The following is a 12,717-nucleotide window of genomic DNA, read 5'->3' on the forward strand; positions in this document are numbered from 1 at the left end:
TGCAGAAGAACGAGTTGCAGGGCAATCCGAGCATGTGGATGCTGGACTCGGGTAGCAGCACGCACGTGTGCATCGATCGTGATCAGTTCACTACCGAGAAAAAGTCGCGGGCGAGTTTCAAAGTGTGGATAGGTGATCTGACACGGGGTGTGATGAGCGGCAGTGTTCGTGTTTGTACTCGTGATGGCAAGAACCAAAAGGTCGTGACGTTGCAGTTGGAGAACGTGGAGTATTCTCCGCATGGATCGACTAACCTCTTGAGCCTGGGTGTGATGGAGAAAACTGGCTGGATAATGTCGACTAATCCTCCCGATGAAGCATAGAGAAAGGTGTTCCTAGATCGCGGCGATGTGCGGTTGATGTTCACCAAGCACGGCAAACACTATTGGCTGAAGGCAGTAGATGAGCTGGCTGAGGCGGACGCAATGATGATGATGGCGGTAAACGCCGATGCCAACCCTCTCATGCGGTGGCATGAGCTCTCGGACATTTGAATGTGGCTGCAATCAAGCACATGATGGCGACGGGTAAGGTGTCGGGTATGGATATCCCAAAGGAGTTGTTCAAGAAGAAGTTCACCTGCCTCAGTTGTATGTCGGCGAAAGCAAGAAGAAAATCCTACAAGCAGAGCGCAGCAGAGAAGCGTACGAAGGTAAATTACGAGCGACTCACGTCAGATACGTACGATATGGGGAAATATTTACCAGGTCTGACCGGACTTCGATACTTCCAACTAATTCAAGACGAAGGTTCCCGCTACAAGTGGTGCTTCCCGCTCAAGAAGAAGAGCGACGCGAACGCCAACACCATCCGGCTAATGACTGAGTTGCTGGCTCAAGGTCACCGTATCAAGACAATGACTAGTGATGGAGGTGGTGAATTCGTGAACACGGAGCTGAAAATGTTCTGTGCGTCGCGCGGCATTAGATTCATCCCCACACACCCGTACACACCGGAGGAGAACGCGTTAGTGGAGAAGCTCAATGGCGTTCTCATCGGCAAGATGCGTGCAGCAATGCACGCAGCCAATCTACCTGATAGACTGTGGCCGGAGGTGCTTCCGTACAATGTAGCTGTGGACAACATGAGCTCTACACGGGCGCTGAATGGGAAGACTCCCTCGGAGAAACTATTGGGTAAAGTGCCGGATGTGAAGAAGATTCGTGTGTGTGGTTCGGTGGGCTTCGTTCATGTAGCGAAACAAAAGCGAAAAACCAAGTTGAGTCCGAGAGCTGAATCCGCGCTGCTATTGGGTTTTGGACAGACATCACCTGGATATCAGTTGCTGCACTTACGGACGGGGAAAATTGTGGAAGCACGAGATGTGCTTTCGCGAGGATATTACTATAAGCCGGTCATATATCAACTCGCTGCTGATGGGGCAACAAGCAAATTATAAGCAGATACCATTTGTTCCACTTCCTGTGGAATACGTGGCAACGGAGAGCGCGAGGGGCTCAGCGGCGCAAACGGTAGGTGCGAATATCCCGAAGAATGCTGATACAACTCCGGTCAATAACGCTGGTGCTAACGAAGAATCATCATCCAGCGGCAGCGAAGACTCAGAGCCTGAGGACGACCCGCCGCAGGAAGCGCGGGAGGAAGACGCGGGAAATCATTCCCAACCGCAGACAACTGGACGTCAGCAAGCCGGAGCTCAGCGCGGTGGTGGACGAAGGCCTACTCCACATCAAACTCGACGACAACGCCGAGCAGCAGCTGCAACCGCTGGTCAGCAAGAAAATGGTGAACCGCTTCGAAGATCAACTCGAACGACACGACTTAATGTCAGACTAGACGGGTACGTCCTCACGCTCGAGGAGGAATTCGTCGGGACGCCAGAGTCAGTGGAAGAAGCGACGCGGTCAACTAACTGGCGAGCTGCAATGATGGAAGAATGGGAGTCGCAATTGAAGAACGGAACCTGGATAATGGTGGACAGACCTAAGTCATCGAAGGGTAAACCAGTCAAAGTGCTGACGACAAAGTGGGTGTTTGTCATAAAACGCGACGAAAATGGCAATATCCTACGCTACAAGGCAAGGTTGGTGATCCACGGATTCAAACAGCGATTTGGATTCGAGTACTGGGATACCTACTCACCCGTAGTTCGAATTACGACGATGCTGCTGATTCTCCTGATAGCGCTGTTGCTGGATCTGGACGCTAGGCATGTTGATGTGGAGACAGCTTTCCTGAATAGTCCGCTTTGAGGCGTGACGATCTACACTGAGCAACCGGAGGGCTTTGACGATGGTACTGGACGGGTTTGTTGGCTGCACAAAGGAATTTACGGGTTAAAACAAGCAGCGAGGATATGGTATCAGACTTTGCACGCCTACCTGGAGGAGCTCGGGTTCAAGCGGTGCGCGTACGATGTCGGTCTTTCTGTGAAGCACGTCGATGGCAGAATTGTGATTGTAACCGTGTATATGGACGACATGATGATAGTTGGCAAGACCAAGGACATCGATGGGGTACTCGAGGCGCTGCGCCTCCAATTCACCATGAAGGACCTCGGCCGTGTACGGCATTTGCTGTCAATGGAGATTCACTACGAGCCTGGAGTGATGCTCTGTCTATCGCAAACGGCGTATATAAACGAGCTTCTGGAGCGTTTCCAGATGAGCATGGCTCGGTCAGTCGGGTCCCCGCAAATGCACAATGAGAAGATCGTGCCACTAGAACGTGACGAGACGAAAATCAATGATCCTTCTATCCCATTCCGTGAAATCGTGGGAAAATTGCAGTACCTGGTTACCTGTACCCGTCCGGATATCGCCAATGCCGGCCGATGTCTCGGGCGCCACGCTGGAGCGTATACAAAAGAGAATTTCGCAAGTGCTAAGCGCGTGTTGCAGTATCTGAAGGGTACCAGCACGTTTGGGTTGGTGCATCGCCGATCTGAGGCGAAATCAGCAGCTCAACTACAGCTGCAGACGTAGAGGGGCGCTGATCACGCGAACTGCCCGAACACCGGGAGATCAGTTACGGGATACGTGCTCCAACTGAATGGTTACAGCTTCGGCTTCAAGAGCAAGAAGCAGGACCGTGTCACGGATGATACGTGTAAGTCGAAACTGGTTGCGGCCAGTAAGAGCGTCGAGGACCTGCTGTGGGCGCAGAATCTGCTCACGGAAATAGGCGTGAAGCCAAAGGTCCCGGAGCTGCATTGTGATAATCAGAGCACGCTAAAAGTGTGCGAACACGTCGGAAACTATGACGGTGTGAAGCGGCTAGCAAAGATGAGTCTCAAAATTGCTGAGCTTGTCGAGGCTAAAGAATTGTCGCTGAACTACGTTCCTACGGCAGACAACATGGCAGACATGTTTACCAAGGCGCTCGGACCACAGCGATTTGAAAGGCTGAGGGAGCTACTTGGAGTCAAGGACGTAGTTGAGGCGGTTGCACATGCACGCCTGCCAGCTCGGCATGATCGAGTTGGAGACCAGGATATGAGTTCCGGGGGAGTATGAGAGTTAATGATCGGACGCGGTCGTACTCTACTCTCTCGTAGTCACGCATATCCTGGTCGTGTCCTAGATGGATGCTAGGAGTCGGCCTACAAGCCCGATTGATGGGTTGTATGGTCAAAGGGGTTTTTAGGCTCATGCTTTCCTCCTCGTGCACGGCACGTATAGGAGTCATGCATTGCAGGCATGTGTTGAATGAATCACTCTGAGTTTTACTCTACAACCGACAAGTGTCTTCCTGTCTCCCTACTCCTTTTTGCCACTCACTCGCAGCGCTAAAGCTGCTAAAACCTTTTGTATTGATACCGGGGAGCCTTGAACTACGTGTACATCGGACAGATGAAACAATTGGCGGGAACCCGGGTACCCATCGGGACCCCGGTTCCCCGGTACACATGTATGAGCAAATGTATTGAAGTGTTGGTCTATGACCTACATAGAACGCAGCTAAAGCTCAGTAGGGGAAAGGAAGGTTAATTCACCTTCGCCCTCGTCCTGTGTCTCTCCTCGAAAATCCAGACGCTTGCCTGGTGCAGCGGTACAGTGCTTCCCGGTCTCATCGCTATCCTCCTGCTCATGAAAGATAAACTTGAACATGGTAAGGTATGTTATTTGGGTCTATTCCGTACCGGTGGCATATTTTGAGGGTAGTGCTTCATCGACAGCACTTAGGTATGAGGGTTTAACTTGCCCCGAGGGTACCAATATGGAGGCCAAAAATTAAATAAATAATTCGCGATTTGGTCGGTATCATTTGCGGGAACCCGGATTCCCGCCAATTGTTTCAGATGAAGAAACTCTCGTGGATGCCCCAGTTCGTCACGCGTTCTAAGAAGGTGAGGGTCTTGAACCCCGTCGTCTACACACAAGCACCGCCTTATAGCAAACATTAGCGTTTCCACCGTGTTCGCGATTGATTTTTAGCTAAGCTTAACATGTTCGTAGAGTCAGACGATTTTCATCCGTTCATCATGCAGCGACTTGGGAATGTAAAAGCTGACTGACACGAGGACCAAATCTGCCCTCCTTGAAAAATATGTTTCTAGCTACGCCGGCGTACGTGAAAGATCGATTAGACAACCGGTACCGCGTGCAGTTTGCTTGAAGAGCTTTGGTGTTAACGTAGACTTATACTTCGTGGGTGTATTGTCAAAAGCTCGAACATGTTTGCAGAGTACACTATTCTGCAGCATGTACGTCAGACGTGTGTACTACTCATGAAAGATCCACAAGCGGATCAGCTTTATCGCGCTTGACGAACACCCATCCAACACAAGATTACCAAGTGCGTTGAGGGATGCGATTAAATGGGATACCCAGAAGCCTGTTCAGAGCCAAACTGTTGGTTATGATGCCTACAACGAGTTTTGACCGCCTTGCGGTCAGATATGGAACTATAAAATAACTGTGTGGCGGTAGAAAAAATATGTTTAGCCCAACTGACCGGGAAGATTTTGCCTTTAACGACGGCTACAACACGTCAATTTTCATCTTCTATGATCAAGGACAAGTGAGAATTATACTCCTCGTTCGGCTTTACCTCGATACAAGCACAGCGGCGCTGCCGAGGTCGTGCGGTTGATGCGCATGCCGTCTATTTGAAACAATTGGCGGGAACCCGGGTTCCCGCAAATGATACCGACCAAATCGCGAATTATTTATTTAATTTTTGGCCTCCATATTGGTACCCTCGGGGCAAGTTAAACAAACCATCAAACCCAGGTGCTGTCGACGAAAAACTACCCGCAAATCTGTCACCAGTACTGAATAGGCCCGAATAACGTACCTTACCATGCCCAAGTCCTCCTTACATGAGCAGGAGGTTAGCCATATGACCGGAAAGCACTCTACCGCTGTACCAGGCAAGCGTTTGGATTTTCATGGAGAGACACAGGACGAGAGCGGAGACGAATTCACCTTCCGTTTCTCTTCCGAGCTTAAGCTACGTTCAACGCAGGTCGTAGACGACTCTTCAATACATTTGATCATATGTGGGTACCGGTAGTTTTGGGGGAACCGGGGTCCCGATGGGTACCCGGGTTCCCGCCAATTGTTTCATTTGTACAACTCGTAAAATTACTATTGAAAGTCGATAAATTAATTTATATACTGTTTCCATAAAACATTGTGTGTCAAACGTATATCATGATAATCAGTATGTCGTTCTGCAATTTTACCGAATGAATTTCCCGTATTTTGTGCGGAAACGTGTGCTCGAAAACGCGTAAATTACGTGGGCAAAAGGTGTCTATTGAGAGTAGTGCAGCGAGCCGACGAGGCGAGCGGAACGGGTCCACTACTGCCGTAGCGAAGCGTAGGCAGCCTGCTCTTATAGCGCTGCAAGCATTGCGAGCGAAGCGCCCACTAACAAAAAATTCACCGCCGCGTAGCGGCGGCGCTCGGCTTCAACGCAAGGATGGTTCTGCCTCGCAAGGACCTGCTACATGTCACTCTCAAGACCGATGAGGTTGCGCCAGGAGTTGATCGCGAGTCGGCGGCATGGAAGACGGCGGACCTGAAGGCGTTCGCGATCCTGAGTCTGGTGTACCAAGCCATGGTTCGCGATGCAACTTCGGCGCAGAACGCATGGGGGATACTGGAGACGTCCGCAGTCTCCACAACCGCACTCAGCTGAGACGACAACTGCACGAGTTTCGGATGGCGTCGGGTGGCAACTTACTGGAGCATCTATTCCAGTTTGACACGCTGTGTATGATTATCACTGCTGTCGGCGACCAGCTCGCCGAAGACAAGAAAATGGTGTTCTACTGGGAAGTCTCTCGTCTGAATATGATTTGATGGTGAACATCATTGAGAACAGTGCTGGCATCGAGCTTCTGGGCGCCAAGGAAAGGCTGCGCTGAGAATACGAGAGGATGCATGTGAAGGTCGAGACTGAAGTGGCGCTGAACGGTGCAATCAGCACGGCCTGCAGCAAGGTTGACAACGCGGTCGATTTTTTCGAGGCACTCAACGCCGAGATGCCACTGACAACCGCGGCTGTGGACACTTCCTTGGCAAGTGTTTCAACTGCAATCAGTCTGGCCATAAGCAAGCTGAATGTTCTGAGCCAAGTGGACGCTCGGGTGCAGGGGCTGGCAAATTTGTTTTCTCGGCCACGGCAGAGCACACGGACAACTCGCTTCTTGACAGCGGGGCTAGTAGCCACATGACATTTTGAGAGTATGACTTCGCTACGTACCAACCGCTGACGACGCCAATCACAATTGGGACCGCTAACGGACAGGCGCGAGGTGTAGGCGATGTTCGGCTCACACTGGCGAATGGGGTTAACGCCTCCATGGTAGACGTGCTCTATGAGCCGTCGCTAGATCGATGCTTGGTCTGCGTGTCTGCGATGGGGTCGAAGGACATTGAGGTGCGGTTCCGAGGTGGCGTCTGCAAAACTGATTTCTGCGGTCGGCACGCAGCATTCATCGATGATTTCTCGCGCTACACGGTGGTATACTTATTGAAGAATAACTCGGAAGCCCTGGACAGGTTCATGCAGTTCAAGATTTTTACAGAGAAACAGTTTAAGCATTCGCTGCATTCGCACTGATAATGGGCACTTGTTGCTGTTCTAACCTGAAAAAAAATGAGACGAGCCTGAAGTTACCGACAGCATCCAAAACGGCATCAAGAACACCCAGACAGCATCCAGAACATCACGACAGCATCCAGACAGCATCCAGACATGATAGAGCGAGTCGTACCATCTGAACTGGCTAGGGTATACATTTCCGGTTATCAAACAAACAGGGATAGAAGCTCGACGGGCGAGCTGACTGCTTGAGAGTGATGTACCTCAAGAATCATGTATTGGTGAGTTAGTCTTTGTGATCTTCTCCTCCTCCTCGGGCTGGTCGACGGGGTCGAAGAACAGGTCGGTGGAATCATCTCCTTCTTGCTCTTATTCTTGTCCTTCTTGTCCTTCTTCTTCTCCACCACAGGCTCCGGCTTCTCCTCCTCCTCTGCTTCCTGCTCCTTCCACCAGCTCCTCCTCGCTCTCCTCCACCTGCGCGTACTCCTCCTCTTCCTCCTCTTCCTCGTCTCCCTGCTCCCGCTGCCCCTCTTTGCTGTCGCTGTCGTCCATGAGCACCGCGAAGTTGACATTCTTCTTGTTCTTCTTCTTGCTCAAGCTGGCCGCCTCCTGCGCGTACGGGTCCCCCTCCTCGTCCTTCTCCTCCTGCTCGGCGTCCGAGGCCGTGCGTAGGCTGATAATGAGCAAGAAGCAGAAACAAATGAAGAATGCATTCGATCTAGTACTACCAGTAGTTGTACCATGTTGTGGTCAGGTACTGTATCTAGTAGCACATTGTCATGTACCTGTAGCGAAGATATTCCAGCGTAGTCTTGTCCACCTGGCCAAAGCATGGCGCTCCAGTAAAGTGCTCAAAAGATAGAAGCACATATACTCCACAGTTGTAGCTGTCACGCTGTATCTCAACGTCAGTGTCAAAAGACCGGACATTGAAAAAGCTGTCGCGCATGGTAGACCGTAGAATCCCCGCGAGTTTGTGCGCGACAGCACGAACATGAAGCGCATACTTCGAGTTCAATAGGTCGTAAAACGTGATGTGCTGTGTAGCTCGATTTATCATGATGCAACACCAGTGATTGTTGTTGCAATTCACCGGGATGAGAACGATATCTCTCGAAGCTGAATCGAGAATGTTTTGAGCGCTTCGCATGCCACAGTAGTCTTGCCGTCGATAATAGCTCCTAAGTATGACGGGTCAACCACAGAGACATTGCTGTGGTGACCAAGCATATTCGCCGCCACTTTGAACAGAGTTTCGCAAGATAGACACCCTTTCCTTTGCCTGCAAGTTCGAGAGCATGCACCTGTAATTCACAGTTCGTTTATATGAGTACAGACAAAATGGCAAGTTTACTTCTATACGTAGCGGACGTACCGAATCGTGTGTCAGTGGCAACGCTTTGAGCCTGTCACTAAGGCGTTCATCGAATTGAACCACAAAGTTGGCTGGCAACTTGATAGAAAAGTTGATTTTAGTTAGCCATGCAAGCGCTTTGTCTATAGCAGTGACCGCTTGCAAGTAGAATTCTCCAGTATGTACTGGTGAATGGTTTTTTTTCTTTGCCCCAGCTTTTTGGAGGACGTTGACAGTGTCAACAACCTCAGAAGGGATGGCAATTCTCCTTCGGGGGTAGTTGCTGAACACCTTGTCGGACAAAGTGTGATTGTGGTTCAGAAGGGCCTTCGTAATGCAAACCATCCATGTCGGGTTCTTCTCACCGACGAGCCGAACGCATGCATTAATCTACGTCAAACAGAGAAATGTACGATAGTGTCAGTTAATCGATACATGTCGGATGAGCGTACTAAACAGAGGAGTCTGGAGCTCGAATCCAGACTGAATCCAGAACATGTAAACGGCACAAGGTTAGCTCAATTACCGAAAGTACTAACCTGAGATGGACACTCAATTCGACAGCTCTATTGGCGCTGGTGCTTGCCTTTGCCTCTAGGATTGTACTTCCCAGCATGAGTACACTCCAGTCCCTTCGCGTACTGTACGAACGAATCGGGTATCTTGCTTTCAGCCTTCTTTACTGTTGCATTCCGCGCCTTCACTGTCTTACTCGTGCGCTTGCGAAATCACTGTTACAATTAAAGTGTCAAAACCATTTCAAAATATACCACGCATTAAAAAAATTAAGGTAGCCATCCTGATACGTGCAAACTTTGATGTAGGCATGAAACTCTTCCCACGATGCGAGAGGGTTTTCTCTAGTGCCGGAGCAATAGCAACAGTAGCGTGTGGGCCATCTAAGAGATGTCCTTGCTGTTCTGGGGATGTGCGTGAGTGTGATAGGCCTCCTGAAGACACTTCGTTAATGAGCATTAGTCCTGACCGTCGATTTTATTCGAGTAAGGAAGCGTAAAATACGCGCCCTCCAAGACGTTGCCTTCACCGCTTCCACCATCGTCAGTTGAGCTGTCTTCGAAGGCCTCGTCTTCACAGCTGCCACTGTCTGCCGCTGAACTGCTACCTCTACCTTCATCACTTTCCGATCGCTTCCTTCTCCCTGCTGCGCTCGCCATTAGAGGCGCAGGCTGCTTAGTTCCGAGCAGTGCCCGTCTTCCACAAGCGATTGGTTTTGAAACTATTCTCGTCGTTCAGGGTATAGTTGTATACACGCAGACGAGCTAGAGACTATTTTAGGGAAGGTTCGGGTTGCTTTTTGATCAAACCATGTGATTTCTATTCTGTAACAGGAACCACTCTCCTGATAATGGCGGCAAATATGTGAACATCAAGTCGGCTAGGTTCTGCGAGACGCACGGGATCATCCATCAGAAGACGGCGCCATACTCTCCGCAGCAGAAGGGAGTCTCAGAACGCATGAACAGAACGCTCATGAAGCTGGCACGGTCCATGATTTACCACAAGAATGTGGTAAGCGCTGATGGGGAGAGGCCGTTAACACCGCGGTCTACACCATCAACAGCATTCCGGACCATCTTGACACACGGAAGTCGCCGTTGAATCGTTTGGGGGAGAAAACCCGACCTGAGCAACTTGCGCGTGTTCGGAGCGAAGGGCTTCGCACACATCGACAAGGCGAAGCGCAAGAAACTAGATGCCAAGGCGTTTGAGTGCATCTTCTTGGGGTATGCAGATGCGTCGAAGGCGTACTGCGTGTGGATCGTCAGCACCAGCAAGCGTGCGATCAGCCGGAGTGTCTGTTTGAATGAGTCGGATGCTACCCGATTCATACAAGTCGTGGCTACTCTGATATCTGACGCTCACATTATATCTCTAAGTAGAATTAAAAAATACCCCCCCCCCCACCGTGCATCTCATATTGTACCCTTCATTAGAACGCCTGGGTCCGCAGTACTTCAGCGAGCAGACCCAGTTCCCGCATTTAAAGTTAGCTTTAAATTGCGCTTTTGCGCGGGATTCTACACAATACACCATATTAGTCCGTTCGGTAAAGTTAATAATGCAAAGGTAAATTTGATGAAACCTATTTCAGCTTCTATGTGTGGCTCCAAACGTCTGCCAACAATATGCTCACGTATTTGTAAGAGATCAATAGAACACCAACTATTACTAATTTTTAAAACAAACTTAACCGTTCATTTTTCTATCGTTATTCTAAGGTAATGCATGATACTAAGTATCCAGCGCACTTTGAGAAAATTAAAATGTACTGTGAATTAACGTGATTTTTTGTCGTTCACTGCCAACTACTGTAAAAAGAATTTGCGCTTGATATCAGAAGTGCAGAACGGTTTTTTTGTATATGCTCTTATTTAGTAAAACGCTTGGTGTTGTAAGTGCAATGTCATAATTATTCGAGGACTTTAGACTACTACTACACAGCAGTTAGCTATAACTTAGTTATACATGATGTTATGTATTTGACTGGGTTATCTCGCACCCAAACTTCGAGTATGCTTGGGCGGGTAAGTAAATTAACCCGGGTTCGGGTGCCCGACGCTCTGCATGCCTGCCTTCATTTCAAGATATAAACCGTCAAGCACTTAAATATGAGCAGAATTACCGGCGTGGGTGAGAAATGTTTAATGTTCATCATATATTTATAACACACATATAATATTACAGTGAGGTTTATACTAAAACAGATTCGTCCCGCAGATTCTGCAGGGCGTTGATAACGTAGTAGCCTTTGGAAGCGGTCTCACCGCGGTTATCGCACTCTTGTATTTGTATAATCCTTGTTTAAGAAAATGATTGTTTGGCCTGACTGAGCAATTTTTAAGTATCATTCAAGTACAGTTACTTAGGCACCCCAATAATATAGATAGTAGCTTGACGGCACTACCTAAGGTGTCAAGTGGTAGTGTTGAGGCACCTGCTAATCTGAACACTGAACCCGTCTGGGTTTATTTGGAAGCAAGACGACAGGGTAGACGGCGGTCCTACTATTTGCATTCGTTCTACATTAACTGACTATTTTAATAGATAAGTAGTATCTGAAGTACTCGCACAACAATCTTGCTGTCATTTGCCATTTAGTGGCCTTGTGACTGGTTTTTATCGTTCACTGTTGATGTTCGTGTTTTTTATAATTTGTTTAAATTTTTAAAATATAAAGCCTTAGGTCTTCAATAGAACCCGCCTTTCATGTTGCTCGTGTGCATGATGAGCTTTGCCCGCATACTCCAGGGCAACGTCGAGGAGGTGCTACAATCGAGCAGGCGGTCTGATGGCAGATTGTGTGGAACACTAATTGTGCGTTTAGTGCGCAAAAGGGCCGGTGCATATGATTGGTCGAAACGCGCTTTATCCAATCCATGGTGCTGAATACTCCTAGTCCAGGCCACTAATAAAAGCGGGTACGGTGCCCCATAGTTAAGAATTCCGAGATGCGACTGTAATTATATATCTGATCGCTGGGTTCCACGTTGAAATCATGTAGTGTAGGGAGAAGTGTTCTGGACCTCGACGGGCGAGCTCTCGGAAGCCGCCCAAACTCCTCATTCCGCAATGCGATCTGCGTTGAGGCGTGCACTTCTGCGACCAACCCCCTCCAAGCCTCCCAGCCGTATTTTCGAAGATTCGAAGAAACGAGCACTGAATATGCGTCTCACTTACATCCTTGCCCTGGTGATTGCAGCCCTTTCCCATACCAGCAGCACTGAGGATTCCAAGGCCGAGATCACGATCGGATACTCGCCTATTATTAGCGACTTGATCGACACGAACAGCGCCCGGCTGCTACGTCGCGTCGAAACAAATGAGGTCGATTTCAACAAAGACGAAGAGAGGGGCTTTAGAGACGTCAAGGATGCGGTGAAGAAGCTGAGCCCCGTCGCAACTGTGAAAAAGACTGCGAAGCAGAAGGAAAAGCTGAAGGAAATAATCAAGGCGGCTAAGAAGGTCGAGGCCAACAGGGTGTGGGCGATGAGAAGGGTTTATGGGGCTAACGAAAATAACTGATCGTGACCCGCTGGCATACATCAATGCAAATCGAAGCCAACCTTACCGCTCGAGCGACAGTCCATAGTCTGTAGTACTTGCAGTATTGTAAAGTCCTAACTCACAATTCAAACAGCAACCAGTTCGTTTTGCGACCCCAAATACTTCCCAAATATTTAATGGTCTGTTCTTGCTAATTTTGGGTAATACATTATTACGAAGAATGGGCCACCACCTTACAAGTACCGAGGCTATCTAACGGGGTGAAAGTGTCTACATATGGAGAGGAGTAGCAGCGAATTCCATGCCCTGATTATGTGGTA

The 12,717-nt window shown here is 49.2% G+C and overlaps 4 protein-coding genes across 4 annotated transcripts; 2 read left to right on the forward strand and 2 right to left on the reverse strand.

Moving 5' to 3' along the window:
• Positions 1-5,889: 5,889 nt before the first annotated feature.
• Positions 5,890-7,035, forward strand: PHYSODRAFT_330010 (hypothetical protein; the record flags this gene model as incomplete). The annotated part of the gene is made up of 4 exons (XM_009526580.1): positions 5,890-6,030; positions 6,105-6,248; positions 6,347-6,559; positions 6,721-7,035. The coding sequence occupies 4 exons, from the start codon at positions 5,890-5,892 to the stop codon at positions 7,033-7,035; spliced, it is 813 nt and encodes a 270-aa protein (XP_009524875.1).
• Positions 7,036-7,780: 745 nt separating this feature from the next.
• PHYSODRAFT_488787 (hypothetical protein) lies at positions 7,781-8,167 on the reverse strand (the record flags this gene model as incomplete). The annotated part of the gene is made up of 1 exon (XM_009526581.1): positions 7,781-8,167. One exon carries the CDS (start codon positions 8,165-8,167, stop codon positions 7,781-7,783), a length of 387 nt encoding a protein of 128 aa, XP_009524876.1.
• Positions 8,168-8,212: 45 nt separating this feature from the next.
• Positions 8,213-8,716, reverse strand: PHYSODRAFT_491035 (hypothetical protein; the record flags this gene model as incomplete). The annotated part of the gene is made up of 1 exon (XM_009526582.1): positions 8,213-8,716. One exon carries the CDS (start codon positions 8,714-8,716, stop codon positions 8,213-8,215), a length of 504 nt encoding a protein of 167 aa, XP_009524877.1.
• A 3,339-nt stretch (positions 8,717-12,055) lies between these two features.
• PHYSODRAFT_285700 (hypothetical protein) lies at positions 12,056-12,415 on the forward strand (the record flags this gene model as incomplete). Its single annotated transcript, XM_009526583.1, has 1 exon — positions 12,056-12,415. One exon carries the CDS (start codon positions 12,056-12,058, stop codon positions 12,413-12,415), a length of 360 nt encoding a protein of 119 aa, XP_009524878.1.
• Between the last annotated feature and the right edge of the window lie 302 nt (positions 12,416-12,717).

Source organism: Phytophthora sojae (assembly GCF_000149755.1).
Source record: "Phytophthora sojae unplaced genomic scaffold PHYSOscaffold_3, whole genome shotgun sequence".
Lineage (NCBI taxonomy): Eukaryota > Oomycota > Peronosporomycetes > Peronosporales > Peronosporaceae > Phytophthora > Phytophthora sojae.